The 23,602-nt window shown below is 40.8% G+C and overlaps 1 protein-coding gene across 1 annotated transcript in view; it reads left to right on the top strand.

Annotated features, from left to right (window-relative positions):
* snx25 (sorting nexin 25) overlaps positions 1 to 23,602 on the top strand; it is a 238,134-nt gene that overhangs the window by 168,167 nt on the left and 46,365 nt on the right. The window contains exons 8-11 of the mRNA XM_048593946.1: positions 4,515 to 4,699; positions 16,566 to 16,697; positions 17,572 to 17,847; positions 22,128 to 22,292. Of these exons, the coding sequence (XP_048449903.1) occupies positions 4,515 to 4,699; positions 16,566 to 16,697; positions 17,572 to 17,847; positions 22,128 to 22,292 (758 nt within the window). The remainder of the gene's footprint in view (positions 1 to 4,514; positions 4,700 to 16,565; positions 16,698 to 17,571; positions 17,848 to 22,127; positions 22,293 to 23,602) is intronic.

The raw sequence follows: 23,602 nt of genomic DNA, 5'->3' as shown, positions 1-23,602 counted from the left end.
ACCTACTCCCTTGAATTGCAACATGGCTCAATGCCCTCTTTCTTAGTTCTGTTACTATATTGTACTATGTTCCTACTGTATTAATGCTGTGTTTCCTCCCTCTGCCGAGCTAGTTTAATCTCCTTCCAACAGCACTAACAAATTCAGCCGCAAGGATGTTAATCCGATTTTGGTTTAGATGCAGACTGCCCCACTTGTACAGGTCCCACCTTCCTAGAAACAGTTCCAGAGATCCAGAAATTCGAAAACCCTCCGGCCTGCACCAACTCCTGAGCCACACATTCATCTGCCCTATTCTCATTCTGTCCTTGCTAGCACATGGTACTGGCCACAACCTTGGAGGAACTGCCTAGCTCCCTGATATCTTGATGTAAGACCTCATCCCTCATTCCACCTGTATAGTTGGCACCAATGTGTTCCATAATCTGGATTAACACCCTCACCCTTCAGGATACCTTGCAACCGTTGAGTAAGGTCCCTGACCCTGGCCCTATGGAAGCAATACGTCATCCTGTAGTCAGAGATGTGACAATAACTAAAGGAATGCCATTCTGTACCTTCAATATCAAGTCAGGTACCACTATTTCCCTTGGACTCTTGCTCCTTTCTCCTTCTGCAGCTGGGCCACCCTTCATGCTGAGACCCCAGTGGAGACTTCGCCGTTATCATTTTCCAACGCAGAAAAATGGTTATTGAGTGGGACTTTTCTGCTTGCCTCCCTTTCCTCTGCCTGCAGCTCCGTGTGGCGATTCCTTCAGAAAACATGCTATCTATGTGGCTTTCAGCCTTGTGCACACACCTCTGTGCCTGTAGCCGATGCTCAACTTTCAACAGTGGGCAATCAAGCTGTTTAAACTAGCAGCACTTCCTGTAGATGCTGTCATCCAGACTGCCAGAAGTATCTAGGAATTACCACGTGCTGCAGATGGTACAATATATTGGCTTGGCCTCCCCTGCCATATACAATTAAATTTAAAGATGTTTAAGATGACTGGAAAGAAAGAGTTAAAATCTGTCCCATAGACCCTATACAAAAAGCTAAAAAAACGGTATTAAAAGTAGAAGTCACAATAGGATATTATAAAATATTAAAAAATTGAAGAAATGTCAGAGAAGGCAGAAGAAAGAAATACTCATTTACCAATCAGAATGAGATGTCACACTGGTATGTTCACTCAGTGTTATAGAACTGCTGTAGCTAATTTCCCAGCTCTAGTGGAAAAAGATCCAATTCCTACAGGGCAAGGTGGGTGGAAGGGCAACAGCAAATGCAAACAAACACCTTCTTCCCTTATTCACCTAACTCCCCACTGACCAGACTCGAGATTTGCACTTTATCTCAGCCACTCTCGTTAAATCCTCCCAGTTTATACCTAGCTGGTCTGTTTCTACAGAACTGGGTTAGGCCTGTCAGTTTACACAGTAGCAGTTGTGGTCACCCTGCCTAAGCATAAGCTTCAATGAACAGCACTTTCCATGCTTCTTACAAACTATCTTAGAGTTAAGTACCAAATTTAGACACCAGGTTCCCACTGACCAAACTCCAGAAACTTGCACTCAATCTCAGCTACATTTTTTAAAATTCCTTTCTCTATCATACTTCTCTAGCTTTCCCTTAAATGTATTGAAGCAGTTCATTTTGATTACTGTTGTGTGGTTACAAGCTCCACATTCTAAGTGCTATGGAAAGAGATTTCTCTGGAATTCTTTAACATGTTTATTACTAAGTATCTAGTATTTATATAGTATTATGTTGGAATTGCTGCAAGTGGGAAATACTCTTGGGACTACTATATCTAATGCTGTCTTAACATTTATAGACTCCGGTAATCTGTGTTATCCCCACTGTAGGGGAGGGTCTTTGACAAGTGCCTTCATGGTCCCAGTATCATCACTGTAGATTGTTTTTACAATTCCTACACTGTTTCAATATCCCTTTAATAATTTAGAGATTGTGTAATTTTAAAGAAATATACGATTGGATCACAACTTTATTTTAATTTTGCTTTTGCTTACTCATTATCAATTCAGGAAAGCTTGTTTTGGGAGGCTGGTAGTTGAATAATTTCGTAGCTTGTTCTTAGTATGACCTGTTCTTAAAGAATTTACTGTTAAAGTTATTTTCAGATTGCTGGTTTGCAATATGTTCAGCTATAGAAATACTATACAGTGAACAGAGGTACATTATAGGTTCACTTGAAAAATTTTTTGCTGAAAAATGTGCTGATAGCTATGGTTGTAATAGTATTCATTGTGATTATCAGATTTGTTAATTGTTCAGATTTGTTCAATTTGCATCTTGCACATCTAAAATTATGGTTCTTTTGTGGCTCTGAGGAAGGGTTCCATTTGAAACATTAATTCTGCATCACTGTCTCTACAAATACAGACCTGCTGAGTTTCTCCAGCATTTTGTTTCTGTTTCAGACTTCTCGCATCTGCAGTTTTTAATTGTTATTTATGTTCTTTTGTAGTGGTTTTGTTCAGTGCTCTGGATCTACAATATTGTACAGGCAATTTGAGGCTTGTAAACAGAGCTTAATCCTTAATCCGAATGTTGGTATTCAATTTGTCATGCTTCCTTCAAACGAAAGGACAGATATGTGGAGCAGTGAAGTTGTCGATGTGAATGTATGATCAGATAATATTCTGTGGGTCTTTACAATAGATTCTAGTATTTTCTCAGTGACGGATATTGAGCTAACTGACCAAAGTTACTCGATTATTGCCTTGCTCCCTTTTTGGTTTAGGGTACTACACTGGCAGTTCTCCAATCCTCTGGGACTGTGCCAAAACCTAAAGATTCTTGGAAGATGATTACTATCAGTGCATCCACTATCTCTACAGCTACTTCTTTTAAAATTTTATGATGCAACCCATCAGGAACACGTTATATATATCTTATACCATTTCTGACCAGATAAATACCAATGGCTGGAAGAACTGGGAGGCAGGTATATGCAGAGATCAAGTAAAGACAAAGGATGTAATGGCATAGCATTTAGAAATGCGTAGTAAAATCATGCAGAATCAACATGGCTTCATGAGGGGAAATCATGTCTGTCAAATTTATTACAGTGTTTGAGGAGAACAAGCAGGATAGATGAATGTGAGCCATAGATGTAATGTATTTGGATTTCCAGATGGTGTTCGATCAGGTACCACACATAAAACTGTTTAAAGAAATAACAGCTCATGGTAGTGTTTTAATGTGGGTAGAGGATTGGCTGTATAATAGAAAACTGAGTTGAGTTACAGGGATCATTTTCACACTGGCAACTTGTGCCTAGTGGAGTGCCACATGAATCAGTGCTTGTGTGCAACTATTTCCTATACATATTAATGACCTGGATGATGGAAGTGAATGCATTATCGGCAAATTTGCAGATCACACTAAAATAGGTGGGAAGCCAGTAGTGAAGATGACACAAGGAGTTTAGAGATTTATAGATAAGTTCAGTGGGTGGTCAAAAGTGGAATATAATGAGGGAAGATTTGAGGTTATGTACTTTGGCAAAAAAAAACAGTAAATCTGAATATTATTTAAGTAGGGAAAGCAGCTGCACAGGAATTTGGTGGTCCTCGTGCATGAACCTCAAAAATCTAACATCCAAGTTCAGTGGGTAATCTGGAGGGCAAATGGACTGGTGGCCTTTATTTCATATGGAGTATCAGAATAGGGTGGTCTTGCTAAAACTATAGAAGGCATTGTCAGACCACAATTAGATTACTGTAAACGGTTTTGGTCCCCTTACTAAGGGAATGATATACTGGCACTGGAGGCAGTTTACAGCAGACTCACTTGGTTGATACCAGATATGGAGGAATTGTCATATGAGAAGAGTTTGAACAGATTGGGCCTGTACCCATTAATGTTTAGGTGAATTAAAGGCAACTTTATCGAAACACATAAGATTCTTAGGGGATTTGACAGAGTAGATGGGAACAGGTTCTCCTTTGTGAGTAAGCCTTGGACCTAAGAGCATAAGATGGAGATGAAGAGGAATTTCTTCTCTGAAGTAGTGAATCTGTGGAATTCGTTACTGCAGAAGGCAGTTGAGGCTGCAGACATTAAGTATTTTCAAGGCTGAGACAGACAGAATTTTAATCAGTAAGGTAATCAAAGGTTATAGGGAAAAGGCAAGAAAGTGAAGTTGAGTATTATTAGATCAGCTACAATCGCATTGAAGGCAGAGCTGACTAGATGGGTTGAATGGCCTACTTCTGCTTCTACATCTTATGGTCTTAGATTGTAGAGTTCGTCCAACAGAGCTGCTTTTCCAACAGAGCTGCTTTTCTGTTGTCCATTTGTGAGTGTTTTTGTCAAGAATGATGGATGCAGGTTTATGATTCACTTAGACAATAGCAGTCACCCTCGGTTTGCCTCTGGAATTCTGGAACATTTTGAAGGGGTGTTCTTTTTAAAAGTTTTGATTTTCTGTGACCATTCTTTTCCTTTTATTTTGGAAGGACCGATTGAATCACCATGTTTCTCGTTTGACTGTCCCATGCAGATAGCAAAGGAAAAGAATCAGCTGCCATGAAAGCAGATCTCCTCCGAGCCCGCAACATGAAGAGGTACATCAATCAGCTCACAGTTGCTAAGAAACAGTGTGAGAAGCGAATAAAACTTCTTGGGGGTCCATTGTATGGTCAGCAGGAAGATGGTGATGAGACCGATACTCCTACAAATCAAAAGGTGAAAAGGCAAATAAGTTTTTAGTTTTTGGGGAGTTTGTGATCTCATTTATCTAATATAGTCAGTCAACAATTTGTACCAATTTTCTGATGGTTTATTAAGTTTGTTTAGCAGCAGTTTAGATGCAATAAAATAATTAGTCAGACAAAGAAAAATATACAACCATGACAGTCGGTGATTGTTCATTGATACCAGAGCCCAAACAGACGTTTGACTCAGAATGTGTTAGTCTCATTAAAGATGTGAAGGCAGCATTTTGCTGTCTAGTTGAAGTGATAGGGAACTCTTCCTGGGTCATCTTCCTCCTCTCTTGGCCCATCTTCCTTCTAAAGAAGACAGCTGTCTGAGAACTACAATGGCTGTAAGGAGAAGCTTGGGAACTATAGGCTTGTGAGTCTGACATCAGTGATGGGTAAGTTGTTGGAGGGGCTTTTGAGAGATAGGATTACATGTATTTGGAGAGGCAAGGAATGATTACGGATAGTCAGCATGTCTTTGTGCAAGGGAACATATGTCTGTCAAACTTGTTTGAGTTTTTATGAAGAAGTAACCAAAAAAATTGGTTTCCCACAGTGATAGATGTTGACATGAACTTTAGTAAAGCCTTTGAAAGGTTCTGCATGGTACACTGATTATTAGGTTAGATCCCATGGGATTCAAGGAGAACTTGATGGATACAAAATTGATTTTATGGGTAGGAGATAGAGGGTAGTGGTGGAGGATTGTCTTTTGGACTAGAGGCTTGTAACCAGCGGTACGGGGATTGGTACTGGGTCCACTTTTGTTTGTCATTTATATAAACGATTTGGGTAAGAATTTAGATGGTGCCAAGATTGGTGGTATAGTGAGCAGTGAAGGTGATCTAAGATTACAAAGAGATCTTGATCAATTGGGTCAATGGGCTGAGGAGTGGCAGATGGAGTTTAATTTGGATAAATGTGAGGTATTGCATTTTGGTAAAACCAGTAATGGTAGGGACCTGGGTAATGTTGTAGAACAGAGAGACGTAGGGATTCAGGTACATAATATTTTGAAATCTGCATCGCATATAGACAGGGAGATTAAACAGGAGCTGTTTAGCACACTTGCCTTCGTTGCTCGGACCTTTTCAGTACAGGAGTTGGGACGTCATGTTGAGGTTGCATAGGACATTAAGGCCTCTTTTGGAGTACTATGTGCAGGCCTGGTCACCCTGATTTAGGAAGGATATTGTTAAGCTGGAGAGGGTTCAGAAAAGATTTGCCAAGATGTTGCCGGAAATGGAAGGTTTGAGTTATAGGAAGAGGCTGGATAGGCTGGGTTTTTTTTTCCCTGGAGCATAATGGGTTGAGAGGTAACCTCAGAGGGTTATAAAATCATGAGGGGTATAGATAAGGTGAATAGCAAGGGTCTTTTTCCTAGGTTGAGGGAGTTCAAAACTATGGGGCATATTTTTAAAGTGAGATGAAAAAGATTTAAAAAGGACATGAGGGGCAACGTTTTTGCACAGAGAGTGATTCGTATGTGGAATGAACTGCCGGGGAAGTGATGGATGCAGATACAGTTACAACATCAAAAAGACTTTTGGATAAGTACATGAATAGAGGAATGTGGGCGAGTGGGATTAGTTTAGTTTGGGATTATGGTCAGCATGGTTGAGTTGGACTGAAGAATCTGTTCCCATGCTCCTAAGGTGGTATTAAGATCGCTACTGATTTGATTGGAGCCTATCTGTACAATGCCTAATTTCCAAAAGTTTTATTTAATTCATTCTGGGATGTGGTGTTACTAGCTAGACCAATGTTTACTGCCCATCCCTAATCACCCAGAGGGCAGATAAGAGTCACCTGTAGGCCGGAGCAGGTATGGACAGCAGATTTCCTTCCCAAAAGGAGATTTGTGAACCCAGATGGCTTTTCCTGGCAATCGACAATGGTTTAATGGCCATAGACTTCTATTTATTGTTTAATTCAAATTCCACCACCTGCTGTGGTGGGATTTGAATCCAGGTCCCCAGAGCATTACGTGGGGCTCTGGATTAATAATTTTGTGATTTAATGCCAGTAGTCCATCATCTTATCCTACAGGTGCCACACAACTTTGTAACAGAGTAAACAATGAGGTTGACTGTAAGAGATAGAAACAAAACAGACTAGAAAAATGGCCATTGAAATTTAGAGCACAGAAGCATAAAGTGTATAAAAGTGGTAAAACAACTTGAAAAGGTTTTAAAAAGATCGTTAGTTCCTTGGCTATTTAAATAAAGAAATAGAATATCAAAGCAAGGAAATATATGCTACTGGTAGGCATGCTTTCATGTTGGGAGTCACTTCTGGCTTGAATGTTGTCTGTTGTGTTAATAAGCTGCCTGTTGATAGGCTGGTTTAGATGAATAGCATTGGCTCCAGATTGTTTAACATTATTTTCCTTCCTTCAGGTTTTCTCTTCCATCTATTTCTTTTGTTGTCTGCATTTTCTACAGTCTTCCTCAGTGCTTGATGCCTGGCACTCTGTTCAGCAGTCAGAGCTTCCCGTGCATGGATTTGATCATGGCTGTCTTGATCTCATTGGCAGATGTTTGCAGTGCAAATGTGAACTTGTGCTAATAGGCTATCCATAGAGAATATCTGTTGATGTGACCATTGTCCATTCAATTCACATGAATCAGCTAACAGAGCTGCTGCTGTCTTATTAGGGCAAAAGTATTGAGAATTGTTGTATGTTGGTGTTAACTGCACATCTCCTGGCAGCACTCTATCTTGCCAGGAGATGTCCAGTGATCAGCTGAGGCAATGGAGGTGGAAGCTGTACAGCACCTTTTCTTGCCTTGCATAAGTTGTCCATGCTTCACTGTGTAAAGCAGGGGACAGAGATCATAAGCCTGGTGCATGTGGATCTTCGTGCTTTTGGTTAGTTTGCTGTTCTCAATCACTCTCAATTTTGATATGGCAGCTGTGATCTTTCCAATCTGCTGCCCATTTTGTCATCAAGGGACTGGTTGCTGGTCCAAGATATTTGATCCAAGGAACATGAAGCTGTTGATAATCTTCAGAGTGAGGTTGTCCTTGTGAATGGAAGGAAGGATTACTACATCTTGTCCTATAACCTGGCCCCGATTGTCAATCAGAACCCCTTTCAGACTCAGAACCAATTTATAAGATACTGTAAGTGAATGTCAGTATGGGATGATGTCATTAACAAACTTGAATTTAGTGCACAGTCGTGCCAAGCTGAACAGCTTGCTGTCATCTCTAGATAAGAAATAGAGTACCAAGGCAACAAAGTTATGCTAACACTTTGTAAAACATTGGATAGGCAGAAACATCAGAAAGGATATTATGTTTAATTCCTTTGCCTCAGAGAGGATGAAGAAGATATTTACTAGAAATATACCTGGAATGAGATAGGTCAGTTAGGTGGAGAAATTGGAGAAGCTCATTGTATTTTCCTTAGAGTAGTTAGAATTGAGGGAATATCTGATAGACATGCGAATTTTGGTATGTTGAAAGAAACTGTTTGCAATGACAGGCCAGTAACCGGAGGATGCAGTTATGAAGGGTTAGGCATTGGTTAGGGATTGGTCTCTTGAAAGAGCAAGTGTAGGCGTGATGGGCGGAAAGGTCTCCTGTGCTATATCATTCTTTTATTAGTTCATTTGGCTACAAAATGTGGCCTACGCTCAAAACATTTCGTAGTTTTCAACAAGTGGTCACCTCCTCCTGTCCTTGCTGCTGCACTCCATTTGGAAAGCAACCACGCACTTTGTTAACTATTTGGGTGATTCTTCACTGCTGGTCAAGCCACCTATACTCTGTCTCTAACATTTTTGTAGCTAACTAACGTAAGTATTTAAGAAAAGACAATTCTTTTCACACCCCCATGATTATTTTCCCATGTCACTTGCTATAGTATCCTGGAAATTAAATTGTAAACCTTGAGATAATCCTGGGGAGTAGGCAATGTTAATAATGATGGATGCAACTGCTTGCAATGACCTACTAGTGCTAATCCTGATGTGATCGGGGGAATTTTCTGCTGTCAAACAAGCATGTTCAAAACATGAAAATATTATCATCACTGTAAACCAGCAAGTAGAACAAATCTCAATGCAAATCTCCTAGTTCTGCTGAATGTCAATTTGCATCTCTGAGCAGGTATTGGTCTCGAGTTAGATATCTGGCATCTTTTAATTCCTTTTAATATAAAATCAGAAATTACTGCAAATAGTCAGCAGGGGAGACAGCATCTGTGAAACAAGAAACCGAACGAATGTTCAGTTTGATCTTTCAACAGACCTTGTGTTATATTGTATAATTGAACTCTTGTACATTCTCTCAATTCAACAGATATACTGTCTTGCAAAGCTGATGGTTTTTTCACATTAGTTCTCAACAAGGCTGGGGAATTCATCTTCTCAGTAACTTCCACGTGATTTTCCATTTGACACTATCATTTTTCTATTCCACTTTAACTTTTTTAAAAGTTTGGTCATAGCATTTTCAATCCTTTTTGCGCACTTAAGTGGTTCACAGTGGCAGTGAAGTCTGGAAAGCTGCTTTTAATAGATTCAAGTTGTGTATATAATTAGGAAACGCTTAACTAATTATCACATTGTTTACAGCATTGTGTTTGAAAATAACTAACGGTTTGTGACATGTGAGGGAGGTTTATACAATTTTAAACAGCTGTAGTCTAAAGGAAGAGATACAAAGACCTAATTTTCAGTATTTGACCCTGAAGCTTCACATTAAACATGCTGCTTTGCTTTGAAATGAAAATTTCTAGGTTTCAAATTTATATGCAAATAAAGAAAACTACCTACAATACAGTACAGTGCATTAGGGACAGCGTTAAAATAACTATGCCCTCTTTAATCCATCTGATGAAAGGCCCTGGCAGAATCCAAACTGAGCGCCGCTGAGCAGGTGCTGTTTGATAGCACTGTTGATGACACCTTCCATCACTTTACTGATGATTGAGAGTAGACTGATGGGGTGGTAATTGGCTGGGTTGGATTTGTCCTGTTTTTTTAGGTCCAGGACATACCTGGTCAATTTTCTGCATTGTCGGGTAGATGCCAGAATTGTAACAGTACTTGAAGATCTTGGAAAGGGGAGCAGCAAATTCTGGAGCACAAGTCTTCAGTTCTACTGCCAGAATATTGTGAGGATCCATAGCCTTTGCAGTATCCAGAGCTTACAACCGTTTCTTGATATCACGAGGAGTGAATCGAATTGGCTGAAGACTGGTATCTGTAATGCTGGGGACCACAGTACGAGGCAAAATGAATCATCCTTTTGGCTCTTCTGGCAGAAGATTGTAGCAAAAGCTTCAGCATTATCTTTTGCACTGACTGTTCCATTATTGAGGATGTGGGGATATTTGTGGAGTCTTCTCCTTCAGGTTCGTTGCTCATCACCATTCACGACTGGATGTGGCAGGACTGCAGAGGTTAGATCCAATCTGTTGGTTGTGGGATCACTTAGCTCTGTCTATCAGTTGCTGTTAATGCTGTTTGGCGTACAAGTAATCCTGTTTGGTAGCTTCTTCACCAGATTGACACCATTTTTAGGTATGTCAGGTGCTGCTCCTGGCATGCCCTCCTGCATTCTTCATTGAACCAGGGTTGATTTCCTGGCTTGATGGTAATGGTTGAGTGCAGGATACATGGGTCATGAGGTTGCAGATTGTGCTGGAGTATAGTTCTGCAATTGATGGCCCACAGCACCTCATAGTTGTCCAGTTCTGGGTTGGTAGATCGTAGATCTGTTTGAAGTCTGTTTCATTTTAGCATGGTGATAGTGCCACACAACATGATTTTTGATGTGAAGGCCTTTGACTTCTTTTTTGTCTTTTAGAATTCATCACCCATCCCTTTTTGCATAGCTAGCCATTAAGAATCAACCATATTGTTGTGGTCTTTTTTTTTTATTTTAATTCACTCATGGAACATGGGCATAATTTGCTGGCCAGCATTTATTGCCAGTCACTAGTTGCCCTTGAGAAGGTGCTGATGAGCTGCCTTCTTGTCCCTGTGCTGTCGGTTGACCCACAATGCCCTTAGGGAGTGAATTTCAGGATTTTGACTTTGTGACAGTAAAGGAACTGGGGTATGTATCAAAGTCAGGATAGTGAGCAGCTCAGAGGGGAACTTGCAGGTGGTAGCATTCCAATCTATCTACTACTTTTGTCCTTCTAGATGGAACTGGTCATTGTCTGAGGATATTTGGTGATTTTCTGCAGTATGTCCTGTAGATGATACACACTGGTAGGTGGATGGGCTGGATGCTTGTCAGTGTTTGCGTATGTGTTAGCATCAAATGACCTGTTTTGTTCTGGATGGTTTCAAACTTCTTAAGTGTTGTTAGGGCTATACTTATCCAAGAAAGTACGGGGAGCATTTCATTACACTTCTGACTTGTGGTTTATAGATTGTGGACAGGCTTTAGGGAGTCAGGAGATGAATTACTCGCTGTAGGATTCCTAGTCTCTGACCTGTAGCCACTATTCACTTGGCTAATCCAGGTTAGTTTCTGTTCAGTGGTAACCCCTAAGATGTTTATGTGGAGGATTCAGTGATAGTAACACAATTGAACGTCAAGTGATGATAGTCAGATTCTCTCTTGCTGTCGGTGCTCATTATCTGGTATTTGTTTGGCGTGAATGTTTCTTGCCATTTTTCAGCCCAAGCTATTTTCTGGGTGTTGCTGCATTTGTGCCTGACTGCTTCACTTCCTATCTATCTGAGAGTTGCAAATGGTTCTGAATATTGCGTAATCAACATCCCCATTTCTGATCTTATGATGGATGGAAGGTCATTAATGAAGCAGCTGAAGATGGTTAGGCCTACAACATTGCTCTGAGGAATTCCTGCAGAGACGTCTTGGAGCTGATATGACAGACCTCCAATAACCACAACCATCTTCCAACCATGGAGTTTTCTCCCTTGATTCCTATTGACCCCAGTTTTACTTGGGTTCTTTGATGCTACACTCGGACAAATGCAGTGGTAACTGGAGTAAAGAATGTGTCACTGCTATGGCCTGCACTTACATGCATGATATGGAACAGCTGCCACTTCTGGTGATTGGAAAGTCCACGAGGCCAGACTGCCTTGCGAATGTACAAACACTACCCATGCAGTATGAGGCTAACAAAATCACCTGGATGACCTCTAGCATTTTTGAGGTCTGTATCATAGAAATGGACAAAAGGTATGACAAAGAGTAAAGGATGGTTATCACTCTGGTGACCCTTAATAGTCTGTACACCTACCTGTTTCCTTCATTAAAGCTACAAAGACTATGGAGATGCTACATGATTTTGCACTGCTGCATTTGATGCCTTTTGGATAAATTAAAAATTCTGCCAATTTTTAAAATAACTGTTTTTTTCCTGGGCCTTGAACACAAAGTGTGGAGTTAACAGTTAGTTTACGGTTTTCCATTTAAAAATGGGCCTAATGTGGGTTTCAGTAGATGACTGAGAAAATCCCAGTTTGAAAACTTTGAACCTGTAATTTGAACCACTACCTCTAGGGTAGTGCACAAGAAATCAAGCCCCTCCACTATTCTTGGAGTTGTTGAAATCTCCAATCTGCCCAAGTCACAAACTTGTGTTATAAGAAATCAGATTTTTGTACTTAACAAGTAAACAGTTATTTGGTGTAAATATGTTGTTTTTAACTAATAGGCAGAAGAAAAATGTTAATTGTTAACTTACAGCTCCCTACAAACTCCCCATACACAAACCAGGCATACAAAGCATACAAAGCACACACAACATTATACGTGGGGAGGTACTTAAACAAAAAAGCTGCTGAAGTGCAGGTCTGGCACCAGTTTGGATTACAGGATTTGGAGATATTTTCCTTCAGTTCCTTTCCAAGTCTGCTCAAGTCTTTGAGGGAGACGCTATGCTGTAGACACACTAATTCTCAGTCTTTTATTTACCATTTGAAAATTTGCCCTTTTGGGGTCTCTGAAAGTGTTATTTCCTTTTCTTCTTCAAAGAAGAGAAATTGCAGAGAGCAAGAGTGTACCTAGCTGCTTGGGATTTATTTTTACTTTTCTACTCAAAGAAGGGCAGATGAGGCAGATGTTTTCTCCTTCACCCACTGGGTGTTTCTGCATTGATGTCCAAACATACAGCTGTAGCCATTCGCCCTGGAACAATCCTAGGGTTATTGCTGTGCTAAGTACTTCTGAGCATACTACTGATCCTAGTTGGAAAAAAAAACCAATCAGAAGTCTGGTATTGGGCAAAATCGTCTTGAAGGAGAACGGAGACCTGTTCATAAAAGGGTCAGTGAAGCCCAGCAACTACAGGGCAGTACGCTTATACTGTAACTGCTGTCACTGACTGAAAAAGGTGTCAGGAATAGCTGCAGTTCAGACAGCTATCACCGATGCATGGTTCGTAATGCTTCTCAGATTAGGAGCAGTTGGGATTTCTGCCTAACTCCTGAGCGCTGACCCTGATTTTAATAATTTAATTCAGAGCTGAAAGTGAATAGATACTTCATGTCTCACACCCACTTATCCCACAGTGTGTCTAAAATGCACCCAGGAGCTTTGAAATAGAAATGGCCACATCTACGGGTGTTTTTATTTAAAATCTCTCTCTCGACACCAATTAAGTTTACCCCAATCCACGATAATTCAGTCTATAAAACTAAAGAAATAAAAATATATACTTAAAAATTTAAAACTGCTATTTTTGTTCTAATCTGTTAAGGATTTTTGTAGGATGTTCCTACACAGTTCATGTTGCTCAGTAGACAGATAACGGGACTCTTAAAAGAAGATTAATTGTTTAGAATCTTACATTAAGTAATGAATGTTTCTTAAGTATTTTATTCAAAGTACATTTTTTATTGAATTTTACCAAAGAAATGCCCTTCAAATAAACACTACAAGGAATTTTCCACATTGGAATTGAAAATCTTGTTTACTAAAATTTCCAGGTCATTGGAATCAAAATATTCAGACAATGTTTGGCGGAGGGAGTAGTTGATGAATGACAGGTATACTAAATACAATAATTTAAAATTGCTTAAGGATTACACAGACGATAAAATAGTTGATAACTTGAACTATATTATTCGTCTGGGTCAAGTCACCTTGACATCCATCAAATCAAATTTGAATCCTAGAATAATAGACTGTTTGTGGCACAGAGGAAGGTCATTTTGTCTCATCGCGTCTGCACCAGCTGAAAAACAGGCCACCTATCTTTCCAGCAATTGGTCCATAGCCCTGCCGGTTATGATGCTTGAGGTGCCTATTTGGAATGAGCACAAATGAAATGAAAGCAAAATACCTCTGCTGGCAATCAGAAATTTAAGAAAAATGCTGATGAAATTCAGTCAGTCGGGTAGCATTTGTGGAGGGAGAAATGGAGTTAATGTTTCAAGTATGAGATGATTCTTTTTTAACATTCAAAGAAGTGTCCAGTTAGACTTGAAACATTAACTTGGTTTTTCTCTCTATAGACCCTGACACACCACCTAAATGAGTCAAGGTACTGGGAAACGACCATGGGTAGAGTGCCACCATTAATGATGCCCACTGCGTCCGTCTGTATGCACACAGTTGCACACACATGACAAACCATTCGTGTAAAAGTTCTTGTATTTGAATTCATCAAAGGCAATAAGCTTGTATCTGTAGGCTTATTGACATGACGCATGCGGCAGTTGCCAGTACACACCGAAATTCAAGCTTGTTTGTCTGTTACCTGGAAATGAAATTACTCCCAATTTAGATTGAACTGTTTCCTATTTTTAAAGATGTTCAACGCAGTCAGGTTGCAAATACCTGAAGGGAAAATTTTGACAAACTTGTTTTTGGCAGCAAAATGGGTCAGAAGCCCTTTTCATTAGCTTTTCTCCCCACAATCATTCATCCAGAATATACTTGTGTTTGGCTGACCCTGATGACTTTATTTCCAGTCATTTATAGTGTGCTATGGGTGTGAGTTTAAAAGCTTTGATTGTATGTATTTGGTGACGTTGGCCATAAGCACAGCTATTTGATAAAGTGCCACATACAAAATTATAGTTAGTTACAACATGGACAGGAATTGGCTGAGTGGTGAGGAGGGTATTTGTAACAGTTGTTTTTCTTAATTGGCAGAAGATGTGTTGTGAGATTCCACAAGGGTTTTTGTTGGCACCACTTTCCTTGTTCTGCATTTGTGTTGTAGACAACAGTGTGCAGGGCATAATTTCAAAGTCTGGAATTCCACATTTGTGTAAGTATTCTGAACTGTGAGAAAAAGGATAAACTTTAAAAGGACATAGGACGAGGAATGGGTAGATGATGTTTAAAGCGGAGAAGTGTGACGTGATATGTTTTGGCAAGCAGGAGAGGCAACATAAAATAAAAGATACAATTATAAAAGGAAGGATTGGAGGGGTAATATTTGCAAAAATCACTGAAGATAGTAGTGCAGGTTGAAAAAATTGATAAGGTTTGATAAGCATGCAGAATCCTTTATCAAACACTGGTCTAGCCCCATCTAGAATATTGTGCCTAGTTCTGGGCGTCACATAATGAAGGATGCAAAAGCATTACAAAGGGTGTAGAAAATATTTAAGTAAGTGGTTCCGGGGTTGGTGACTTCAGTTAATTGGATAGATCAGCAAAGCTGGGAGAGCTCTCCTGAAAGAGGTTTCAGAAGAGATTTGATACAAGTGTTCAAAATTAGAGTTCCAGACAGTGGATGCAGAGAAACTGTTCCTGTTAGCAAAAACATCTGAGTTTAAGGAGATTGACAAAAGAAGTTATACTGACTTGAGGAAAATCTTTATGCAGGAACTACTTGGAATCTTGAAAGCAGTGCCTGAAAATGAGGTGGAGAGAGATTCAATTGTAGCTTATGAATGAGAATTGCAGACTTAACTGAAGGGAGAAAAAAAAAACTCCAGGGCAGTGAGGAGAAGCAGGAGGTGTGAGACTAACTGAGTTGTTCTTGCATGGCTCTCTTTTGTGCCTTGACCATTCTATGATTCTTTGATTCAATTTTCTGCTTGGAAATGGTGGTGCTGGTAGAGGCCTTTGAGTAAAGTGGAATGAATGTTTTGATTTTTATTTATGGAGTGACTGGTGACGTTGGTTGTTATAGAAATGGCACTGAGCCTCAGGGTTGTCTCCCACTTGCTATTGGTGATGTCTCTGTCTCCCTGCTGCCTTGGGACTTCCTACAAACACGCATGTGCACATACATTCTCACACACTTACACTCATACTGACACACTCCCACTCCAATGGCTCATCTATGGATCTGAAAAGAACTGAAGAGGAGGCCCCTCTGCTGTCGAGTGGGTTCTGACTCCATGAATATTTGGGCAGCACCATTTTGTTCCCTCTACTGGCAGCTGCGTTGTTTTTTGCTGGCAGTGATCTGCATCTTCACCAAAGCAACACATTTGTGGATGCATTATTCTTTTATTTCTCCTGTGCTTATCTCAATTGTGCTGAAATACTGTAGAGATTGTGCTGCCTAATTAAGACCATGAACCAAAGCAATGACTAGTCTTCACAGAATCATTATGATGTTGTGCCATTCTACTGTCTTTTCCTTGTAGCCCTGTGCATTGCTTCTATTGGAAGTACTTAATTAGTTGTAAAACATGGTTGGATGTTTGAGTTTGTGAAAGTGGCTACATAAATGCAGTTCTTTATTTCTTTATGCAAATAAAAAGCATAAACCATCTGTAGGCTGATATAGGTTTTCTTCTGTATAAGAATGAAGCTTGAAATTTAAATTGTAAAGCAGACAACTTCAGTTCCTTTTAAATTAGTGTTTTTCCCTCCTGAGGCAGTGAAAGGTGTAAGGATTGTGTTAAGTTCTGCATACAGTATATTCTATTTATGTATTTCAGATTCTTCAGTTTGAAGAAATCTTGTCAAATCCATCCTACAGGGAACATTTCCGAGTATACATGGAAAGGATGGACAAGAGGGCTCTCGTTAGCTTCTGGGAGTCTGTTGAATACTTGAAAAATGCAAACAAGGTAGTGTGATTTTTGACTCAGTACAGTACACTTAATTTCAGGCTATGAAAACAAAGGATAGAGACTAAAGAGAGAGAAGAGCAGTTTCGTTATCAACTGTTTGTCTGTCCAACTGCTCTTCTCTTTCTTTAGGCTGTATCCTATCGTTTACTCCCTAATCTATCCCCCATTTTTCTCCTATAAACTGATGTTTTCCCAGCCACTATCAGTTCTGAGGAAGGGTCACTGGATCTAAAACGTTAACTCTGTTTTTTCCTTCACAGATGCTGCCAGACCTGCTGAGCTTTTCCAGCAACTTTGTTTTTGCTCCTGATTTACAGCATCTGCAGTTCTTTTGGTTTTTGATTTCAGGCTATTCTTATTTGTGAAACCGATTCTCTGTTTTAAAACTTCAGAGACATTGATGTGATGGGCAACCAATCTGTCATTGATATCCTGGCCAATAATAATCATGGATATTAGCATTATAAATTTTGAACATTGTCACTTGGGAATTCTTATGCCCAATACCATCTCTGTGGTAATGAAGAGCTGCAGATATTGGAAATTTGAAACATAATTACAAATTGTTAGAAGTAATTGGCAGTTCTGGCAATGCATGGACGGTGTTAATGTTTTAAGCCTGTGACCTTTCATTAGAACAATGTCAATTATCTGACTTGTGTAAGCTAGACTTGATGGAACCTAGGAGGAACATCGAAACAGGAGAAGGCCATTCAACCTGTTGAAATATGTCCCGGACTCAGACGACAGTATGTTGCTTGCCTCCATTGAATCACAACACAGCAAAAGTCCCATTCTTTGACAGAAAAGAGTGTTGGATAATGGTTGTATTGCCCTTTTGTACCTATAGTTTCTGCATTTATCAATTTAGACTGAAATACCTCAACTCGTTGGTGAAATCTACCAGAATTACTTTGTGGAAAGCCGAGAAATTCCAGTGGAGAAGGCACTTTATAAAGAAATCCAGCAAAGCCTTGTGGGTAACAAAGGAACTGATGTCTTCACCAAAATTCAGAGTGATGTTTATGAGACTCTTAAAGAGCGGTATTACCCATCATTCCTTGTAAGTGACTTATATGAAAGACTTGCTAGAAGAGAAGAGGAAAAGAGCACTTTACAATCCAGTACTGACAACCGTGATGATGTGGTAAGATGTGCTTTCATAAGATACAATATTCTGAACAATCTGTCTGATCTTTCATTTGCATCCTCGGTACAGATAGAGGCCATTTGGCCCATTGAGTCTGCACTGATCTTCTGAAGAGCATCCCACCCTTACATTACACTGAGGTAATCTATTTCTTAACTGTTCTAAATTATCCCCTTCTTTCAGGAGGAACTGCGTTTTTACATGTTACTCCAAGCAGAATTTCTGCAGACTGAAAAATAAAAGCTTTCCAAGCTTTGCGTTTTTCCCGTAATCCAAAAAAAAGGTCAATTCTCTTTTACTATCTGGTGCAAATAAATTCCTGTCAGCACTCCAGGGAGACACACGCCTACTGGATTTAAAACAAATCATAGGTCCAGAAATTAGACATTAACTTGCTTCACACCAGACAAAGCCCACATGTCACTAGTTCAAAATCCAAACTCCAGAATAAATGATCATACATCCTACATTGCAATAATGGCTGCACCTGGTTAACTCAAAATATGCAGTACAGGTCGCTGATGGTTAATGTAGCTCATAGAACTTTTGATGTTTGTTGTGGCTTTCATTGTGTCTGTGATAGAATGTTGACATTTGTACAAGATATTGGCTTGCTTGTATTTACCCATGCGAACCTGGGCAATTCGTTCACGTATGTTTGTGTAAGCTGTTTTACTTGAAGGCCTTTTAGACTATTTATTTGTGCTACAGCCTTTCTAACTTTTGTTTAAGAAACATGGACTTGACCAATTGAATGTATCTGTTCAGTTTAATGTCAGTCCTCAAACAATTACCCTCTGAATCCCAACTGGTTTGAACCTGAATGAGAATATGTCCATTGTGTCTGCTTTTGCTTATGAGTAGGTATTGCTTTTTATGAAAAGGCAGATTTCCTCTCTCATTGAAAGCTGACTTATTTTTGTTCATGGGATATGGCTGGACCAGCATTTACTGCCCACCCTAATTGCCCTTGAGAAGAAGGTGATGATTCTTGAACTCTATAGCCCATTTGGTTTAGATACACCTTCAAAGCTGTGAGGGGATGGGTGGGGTGTGGTGGTATCAGGATTTTTCCTAGACACACTGAAGGAACAGTGATATATTTCCAAGTCAGGATGGTGAATGGCTTGAATGGGAATTTGCAGGTGGTAGAGTTCCCATGTAACTGCCACTCCTGTCTTTCTGGATGGTAGTGGGTGTGGGTTTGGAAGGGACTGTCTAAGGAACCTTATTGAATTGTTGCAGTGCATCTTGCTGCACATTGCTACTCAGCATCGGTGGTGGAGGGAGTGGATGCTTGTGGATATGGTGTCAGTCAAGTGGGTTGTTTTGTTCTGGATGGTGTCAAGCTGCTTGTGTTATTTGAGCTGTGCTTGTCCAGGCAAGTGGGGAATATTCCAATACACAAGATTTGTGTCTTTATAGATGGTGGACAGGCTTTAGGGCGTCGGGACATGAGTTACTCACTATAGGATTCCTACTCTCTGACCTGTTCTTGTAGCAGCTGTATTTATATGACTGTTGCAGTTCACTTTATAATCAATGGTAAACCCCAAGATTGATATTGGTGGATTCAGTGATGATAATGCCATTGATTGTGAAGGGGCTTTGGGTAGATTCCCTCATTGGGGATGGTCATTACATGGTATTTGTGTGGCATGAATATTACTTCACACTTGATCAGCCCAAACCTTCTTTTGAACATGGACTGCTTTAGTATCTGAGTGGTGTGGAATAGTACTGATCATTGCACACTCAACAGTAAATATCCTGACATCTGACCTTGGAATAAAGAGAAGCTCAGTTGCATGCACACCAAGAGCTGCTAGTTATGCTCAGTAATCGATTAACCACAAACCCAGAGGTTATGATTACCATATTAAGGAAATTAGTGTGATCTACAATTGCAACTGTGATATTGTTAGGTTTCACGTGAATATTTTTTATCTTGCCTAGAAACTAGTATGAACAGAAACCAGGAGCTAAAACATTACTAGTCTGTCTATCTTGCTAAACTTTGCTAATGCCAAAAGGCTGGATGAAAATTTCTTGTTTTTTCCCTTTGCTTTGGTTGTGAGCTAAATGTCGTGAATCAAATTTATTCCTTTGCTTGAACCAATTTCAAATCCTCTCAGTCTGTCACATAAATCTTGTATTTCTGTGAACTCCAGAGCAGTATTTAATCGTTTCTCACTTAAATCATTGCAAAGTTTCTTCCCTCTTCAAGATTGTTTGTTTGTTTTTAAGCTGGTTTCCTTGTACACAGATGCTGATTGCCCATTCAGCGACCTGTGTCTGCATCATTTTCAGCTGCCAGTTCCTATAAATCCAGTTCCTCAGTAAGTAATTGGAGTCTTTTAATCAATAGATTATAGATTGCACTGAACGAATGAACTTGTTGATCTGGAAGAACACTGGATTCTTTGGGATTCTTGAAGAAAAGCTGTCCTCCTTCACCATTGATGTTGCTGTGTAACAGAGTCATCAATGGAGGGTTTGGGAATTCTCTCAATTTCCCAGATGCTCAGTTTGGAAGAGGTCGCAGCAGTGCTGTACAATTTCAAGGGAATGGGCGTAAAATTTAATCTGGCATTAGATCCTCAGCTGATGAATTCTAACATGTCCATGTCGAGCACCAATTGGAAGAGACACTGATGTAGTAAAGCGCAAGGAATATGCACTCTGAGGAATTGCAACGTATATGATCAAGAATACATTTACTGGTTTATTTGTATCACAACTGTCTGAGCTGGTGGGGTGCTAAAGACACATCTGCCTGACGTGGGCCTAACTAGTAGTGAGGGAACCAAGAGGGAAAAAGCCTCTTGATCTTATCCTCACCAGTGTATTGTTGCAGATGCCTCAGTCTATGACAGTGCAGGTAGGAGCAATTACAGCATAGTCTTTGTGTGGGTGGAATCCCAAGTGGAAGACATCTCCATCGTGTCATGTGGCACTGCTGTCGTGCTAATTAAAATAGTTTCAGGACAGAACTACCAGATAAAATCTGAGCATTCTAAAAACATTGAGGATATCAAGAAGAGCATTATACTGCAAAACAATCTATAACCTCGTGATACAGCATATCTCTCATTTTACCATTATTATGGCACATCTTCATTGATATTCTGCTCATTGATGGTCAGTCTGGGCCTCAACTGGCACATTCTGCTCCAGATCTCATTACAGCCGTGGCATAAAGATGGCCAAAAAAGTACTGAACTCTGACGTAAGTAGGGAGTGATGTTTCCTCCATTCTGTCTTTATTCTGTGACAGTATTTGTTCACTTTTGCAATGTCGCTGGCTGGCCAGCATTTACTGCCTTTCTCTAGTTGCCCTTGAGAAGGTGGTGGTGAGCTGCTTTTCTGAGCCACTTCTGTCCATGTGCTGTAAGTTGACCCACAATGCCGTTGGGAGGGAATTCCAAGATTCTGACCCAGTGACAGTGAAGGATAACTCTTGCGTTTCTAAGTCAGGTTGTTGAGTGGCTTGGAAAAAATACTTGCAGGAAATGCTGTTCCCATGTATCTGTCACTTTTGTCCTTCTAGACAGAAGTGGTTATGAGCTTGTGTGGTGGTGTCCAAGGATATTTGGCAGATTTCTTTAGTGCATCTTGTAGATGGGATACACTGCTGCTACTGAGCATCAATGGTGGATGGAGTGGATACTTGTGGATGTGGTGCCAATTAGCGGAATTGGCAGTTTCCAGGGAAAGTAACCATGGTGGGGCGGTAACTTCGGAAGAGGAATTCCTTCAAGCATTGGGGGAAAAGCCAATTTTCTTGTTTGGAACAGAATTAAATTCTTCCCACTGCCCTCAGTCAAGATGGCAGATAACTGATTTGTTTCCAGGCCACCATCAGAGCTGGCATTTGATCTTGTCAGGGGTCCACGTAGCCTCTGTTCAATACAAATTAATTATAGATGCATTCTGGATGAGGTAGTTAGCAAACAATGTAATTCTGTAGCAGTGATACTGAGGCGCTTGTATGTAGAGTGCGGTGAGGCAGGGAAACTCTAATATTATTTGTTTCAGCCATGCCTTTGGTCATCTGGTTTTGTGCCTGGATGTGATGTCAAACATCCAGCAATAGGCTGATGTTTGGTAGCAAGCAAGCAGTGGAGATGAGCAATCATTCGAATGAGTCAAAAACTGTTTTCATTTAGCAACCTGACAGCATTTGTTAGTTTTGATTCTGGAAATTGAAAATAAACAATGGCTTGTTATCTGTATGGTATTAAAATTCCTCCTAAATCAGCATCCTCTTCTTCCAGAACCAGGTTTGTGAGAGCAGTGAGGAAGTCTTGGATGAAGGCAGTAATGGCATTAATGAGCAGGCTAGTTATGCTGTCAACAAACTGCGACAGTTAAATGAGAAACTGGAATACAAGAGACAAGCTTTGGGCTCCATCCAGAATTCACCGAAACCTGACAGAAAGGTAAACAAATAATTACCTCTTCAGTTCTTTTTTTTTTGTCAACTGGCCTTATCATGTGTTCTTGTGTTGATCATACAAATGAAATGGACAAGAAATTTCTGACTTTCCACTCAGTGAACTGGTGTTGTAATCTGTTGTTAGACAAAAAAGAGATAGTAGGAACTGCCGATGCTGGAGAATCTGAGATAACACGGTGTAGAGCTGGATGAACACAGCAGGCCAAGCAGCATCAGAGGAGCAGGAAAGCTGACATTTCGGGTCGAGACCCTTCTTCAGAAATGGGGGAGGGGATGGGGATTCTGAAATAAATAGGGAGAGAGGGGGAGGCGGAGGCGGATAGAAGATGGATAAAGGAGAAGATAGGTGGAGAGGAGACAGACAGGTCAAAGAGAGGCGGGGTTGGAGTCAGCGAAGGTGAATGTAGGTGGGGAGTTGGGGAGGAGATAGGTCAGTCCAGGGAGGACGGACAGGTCAAGGAGGCGGGATGAGGTTAGTGGGTAGGAGATGGGGGTGGGGCTTGAGGTGGGAGGAATGGTTAGGGAGGCGGGGACTAGCTGGGCTGGTTTTGGGATGCGTTCGGGGAAGGGGAGATTTTGAAGCTTGTGAAGTCCACATTGATACCCTTGGGCTGCAGGGTTCCCAAGCGGAATATGAGATGCTGTTTCTGCAGCTTTCGGGCAATGCAGGAGGCCCAGGATGGACATGTTGTCCAAGGAGTGGGAGGGGGAGTTGAAATGGTTCGCGACTGGGAGGTGTAGTTGTTTGTTGCGAACTGAGCGTAGGTGTTCCGCAAAGCAGTCCCCAAGCCTCCGCCTGGTTTCCCCGATGTAGAGGAGGCCACGACGGGAACAGCGGATACAGTATACCACGTTAGCAGATGTGCAGGTGAACATCTGTTTGATGTGGAAGGTCTTCTTAGGGCCTGGGATGGGGGTGAGGGGGGAGATGTAGGGGCAGGTGTAGCACTTGCTTTGGTTGCAGGGAAAACTGCCGGGGGTGGTGGGGCTGGAGGGGAGTCACGGAGCGAGTGGTCCCTCCGGAAAGCGGATAAAGGGTGGGGAGGGAAAAATGTCTTTGGTAGTGGAGTCAGATTGCAGATGGCGGAAATGTCGGAGGATGATGCGTTGGATTCGGAGGTTGGTGGGGTGGTACGTGAGGACGAGGGGGATTCTGTTTCGGTTGTTATTGCGGGTAGGGGGTGTGAGGGATGAGTTGCGGGAAATGTGGGAGACACGGTTGAGGGCATTTTCGATCACTGTGGGGGGCAAGTTGCGGTCCTTGAAAAACGAGGACATCTGGGATGTCCGGGA

Source organism: Rhincodon typus, chromosome 3 (genome assembly GCF_021869965.1).
Source record: "Rhincodon typus isolate 14 chromosome 3, sRhiTyp1.1, whole genome shotgun sequence".
NCBI lineage: Eukaryota > Metazoa > Chordata > Chondrichthyes > Orectolobiformes > Rhincodontidae > Rhincodon > Rhincodon typus.
Note: the sequence above shows the minus strand (reverse complement) of the source record. Positions and strands in the feature narration are given on the sequence as shown.